Source organism: Bidens hawaiensis, unplaced genomic scaffold (genome assembly GCF_021521415.1).
Source record: "Bidens hawaiensis isolate Kalapana, Puna unplaced genomic scaffold, B.hawaiensis_p1.1 tig00031846_1, whole genome shotgun sequence".
NCBI classification, from domain to species: Eukaryota; Viridiplantae; Streptophyta; class Magnoliopsida; order Asterales; family Asteraceae; genus Bidens; species Bidens hawaiensis.
Window position 1 is genome coordinate 109,854 of NW_027495395.1, and position 3,790 is coordinate 113,643.

Consider the following 3,790-nt stretch of genomic DNA (forward strand, 5'->3'; position numbering starts at 1 on the left):
CCTGTTCCCGCAGCTGCGGATACAAGCCATCAGGGAAGGCTACCCGCACTAACAGCAAGGCTACACGCATAAGGCACTAACTCAATAATTCAGTAATGTCACCTGAAGGAATGAGCAAGGCGGGAATACTCCCGCCCAAATGAGCCAGTCCGTACGCTTCTGGAAGGTCTTTTGTACTATACCTACCAAGGTATGGACAAAATAGACAAGATCTGACCAGAGCGGCCCATGAACCAATCACAGGGTGACAGCTCACCGACAACAGTACGAGGAGCACGCTTTAGTACAAAATGTCACTATCAGCCGCTGCCTACTCACCAACCCCTGTCGTGGCACGTACATAGCCTGCAGTTGGTGGAAAAGGAATAGTACACAGCCGGCCATGTCACTATCAGCCGCTGCCTACCCACCAACTAGCATGGCACGTGCGTAGCCCACAGTTGGTGGAAAAGGAATATTATACAGCTGGCTGTACCTGCTTGGAAACCTACATTCGGCTATAAATACTCCAACACCTTAGAACGGTATCATTATCTTGCATCTTATCTTCTCTAGCAATCTCTCTTTATATACACTTATATTCAGAGCAATCTAGTCTGATTCTCACGCCGGAGGGTGGTCACAAGGAGGACCCCCCCCCCCCCCCTTCTCAGTGACGAGCTCACGGTGTCTGTTTTGCAGGTCATCAGAATAACCATCTCTGCCGGACCTAACCCTCGTGGGAAACATTACTTAACCCCCAGATTATCCATAATCTACTTGGGATCACCTAGTGTTTCTTTACAACCACATAGTATGAATGAGACCAAATTTAAGATTATCAAATTTTATTTACAAAACATCAAAGAAAGCGTGCTACTGACGTGTACGTTATTATTATAATAATATAAAAAGACAACAAAATGTGTAGGTGTGTAAGTTTGGTTAAATATATTTACGAGTATGTCGGTAGTAGTAATAAGCAAAGTGGTCATTTAGAATATTACTAGTTATATATATTGACTTATTGACCCTCAAACTACATATTAGATTCACCTTGTCGGCAGTTACTTCTATAAATACCAACTCATTTCCACCGGTTTTCAATCACCAAACAACATTAAAAAACACACACTCATGACCACACACATAGATGCTCTATGGCTTTTTGCACTTGCTTCCAAATCTAAATGCACTTCCATCAACTTCTTTTTATTTCTCACTATCTTTGCAGTAGCTTGTTATATCAAAATTTTATTCCAATGGGCTCGACCAGGCGGCCCAGCCTGGTCGAGCCCCAGGTTCAAATCCACCATCCCTGGCCCCAGAGGCCTGCCTTTCATCGGCAGCATGCAGATTATGACCGGTCTGGCACACCGGAAAATTTATGCTACCGCAAACTCGTGTCACGCCCGTCGCCTCATGGCCTTCAGCCTGGGCGAGACACGAGTGGTTGTCACGTGCAACCCTGACGTGGCTAAGGAGATTCTCAACAGCTCCGTTTTTGCTGACCGGCCTGTTAAAGAGTCGGCTTATAGTTTAATGTTTAACCGAGCTATCGGGTTCGCACCCTATGGGGTTTATTGGCGAACGTTACGACGAATAGCCGCTACTCATCTTTTCTGTCCAAAGCAGATTAAGGTGTCCGAGGGTCAAAGGATGGTTACTATATCTCAAATGAAAAACATGTTACATGAACAAAATAAAACAACGTTGTCCGTAACGGTTCGTGATGTTTTAAAGCGAGGTTCGTTGTGTAACATGATGTGGTCCGTGTTTGGACTGAAGTATAGAGTGGACTCGAACGATGGTGGTTCGGTTGAGCTTAAGAAGCTTGTGTATGAAGGGTATGAGCTTTTGGGGGTGCTTAATTGGACTGACCATCTTCCATGGTTAACCGATTTCGACCCCCAAGGGGTTCGGTCCCGTTGCTCCAAACTTGTTCCTCAAGTTAACCACTTCGTCAAACAGATTATCGATGAACACCGAGCTCAACCTTCTCAGGATATCAGTGACTTCACCGACGTCTTGCTATCGCTTGAAGGCCCCGATAAGTTATCCGAACCGGACATGATCGCGGTTCTTTGGGTAAGCAAACAATATATTTCTTCTAAATAAAATTTGTTTTCAGGAGAATCGGTTTTGTCATTCAAAGGGTGGCGGTGCAGCTTGTTAAACGTTAACCTGTCTCTCTAAAGGACTTTTTATTTGTTTTAGATTTTGGTTGTTATTATTAAAAAAAATTAGATATTCTAAAATAAATACAACATAACAAGTATAACATGTATTTTTGGCATTTGAATACCTTACCTTAGAACAACAAACAATATAATATAATAACAAAGAATAAAAAAAAAACTAATTATTCCTCTTAAAAGTGCTTATTTAACCTAGTAATAAACAAATAATCCTAAAATATATTATGAGAAAATACAAAGAAAACCTTTTTGGAAATAATTAAGAGAAAAAACATGACTATCTAGGTAAGGTAGCTATGTTTTGACTTGTTCCGTTATCATTACCATATTTAGTATCTTTAATGTTTTTAAATAATAATATTATTATTGTTCAAACAGGAAATGATATTCCGAGGTACCGACACGGTGGCAGTGTTAATAGAGTGGATCTTAGCAAGGCTAGTGCTTCATCCTGATGTTCAAACAAAGGTTCAAGATGAACTAGACCGTGTCGTGGGGAGGTCACGTGCAGTGACAGAAGCTGACATCTCGAGTTTGGTGTATTTTTCGGCCGTGGTGAAAGAAGTTCTTAGGTTACACCCTCCAGGGCCGCTATTGTCATGGGCTCGTCTAGCGATCACGGACACAATAATCGACGAGCATCAGGTACGTTGCAGAATATTGTGAGACTAGCTTACATGATAGATATGCAATTCAATCCCAAGCTAAAAAATAGTAATAGTAACAATAATAATAATAATAATAATAATAAATAAAATATGGTCAAGGACTGAGAATGTAAAATTGTAAAGATCGAGGATTAATGATGTAACTAGCTTAAAGAACTTGTGGTTAGTTAGTTGATACCAATACTAATACCATTATAACCGAATGATGATGTGTGCTTGATTTGATTGAATCGAACCTTTCATTATTTGATTCTATCTAGGTACCAGCTGGGACGACTGCAATGGTGAACATGTGGGCCATATCCCGGGACCCAGAAATCTGGAGCGAGCCACAAGAGTTTCGACCAGAAAGGTTCTTGGATGAAACGGAAGGGTTAATGGATATGTCGGTTATGGGATCAGATATGAGATTGGCTCCATTTGGGTCCGGTCGTAGAAGTTGCCCCGGGAAGAGCCTTGGGCTAGCTACGGTGAGCTTTTGGGTGGCGTCATTGTTGCAAGAGTTTGTGTTTGAGAGATGTGATGGGTACGATGTTGACTTGTCAGAAGTGTTGAAGTTATCTTGTGAAATGGCTAACCCACTTTGTGTTACCTTGCGATCAAGACCTAGGTCCACCACACTTCATGGTGAGGTCTAGAAATGCGTAATATGTTGAAACCAAGAAAAAACAAAATAATAATAATAATGGAGGGAAAAAAATGAAAAATAGACCGTGTGCAAATTAAGCTAGTGACTTTGGCTTTTCTTTATTATGTTTTGGAAGGGTTTATTTTAGTGTATGTGTATTTTGCTTTTATTTTGGATGTATATATTCCTTGTAAAATAAATATTTATAATATAATATGTTTAAGTTTGCTTAAACAAAAACTAAAATGGCCACATGTACGGTGTGCATGCAACCTCCTCAAGTCCAATTAATTTAATTCTAAACATAAAAACTCGAG

At 40.6% G+C, this 3,790-nt stretch overlaps 1 protein-coding gene across 1 annotated transcript; it reads left to right on the forward strand.

Moving 5' to 3' along the window:
• Positions 1 to 1,074: 1,074 nt before the first annotated feature.
• Positions 1,075 to 3,531, forward strand: LOC143582719 (cytochrome P450 78A9-like). The gene is made up of 3 exons (XM_077065207.1): positions 1,075 to 2,067; positions 2,556 to 2,822; positions 3,106 to 3,531. Exons 1-3 carry the CDS (start codon positions 1,117 to 1,119, stop codon positions 3,481 to 3,483), a joined length of 1,596 nt encoding a protein of 531 aa, XP_076921322.1. The 5' UTR covers positions 1,075 to 1,116; the 3' UTR covers positions 3,484 to 3,531.
• The last annotated feature ends 259 nt before the right edge of the window (positions 3,532 to 3,790 follow it).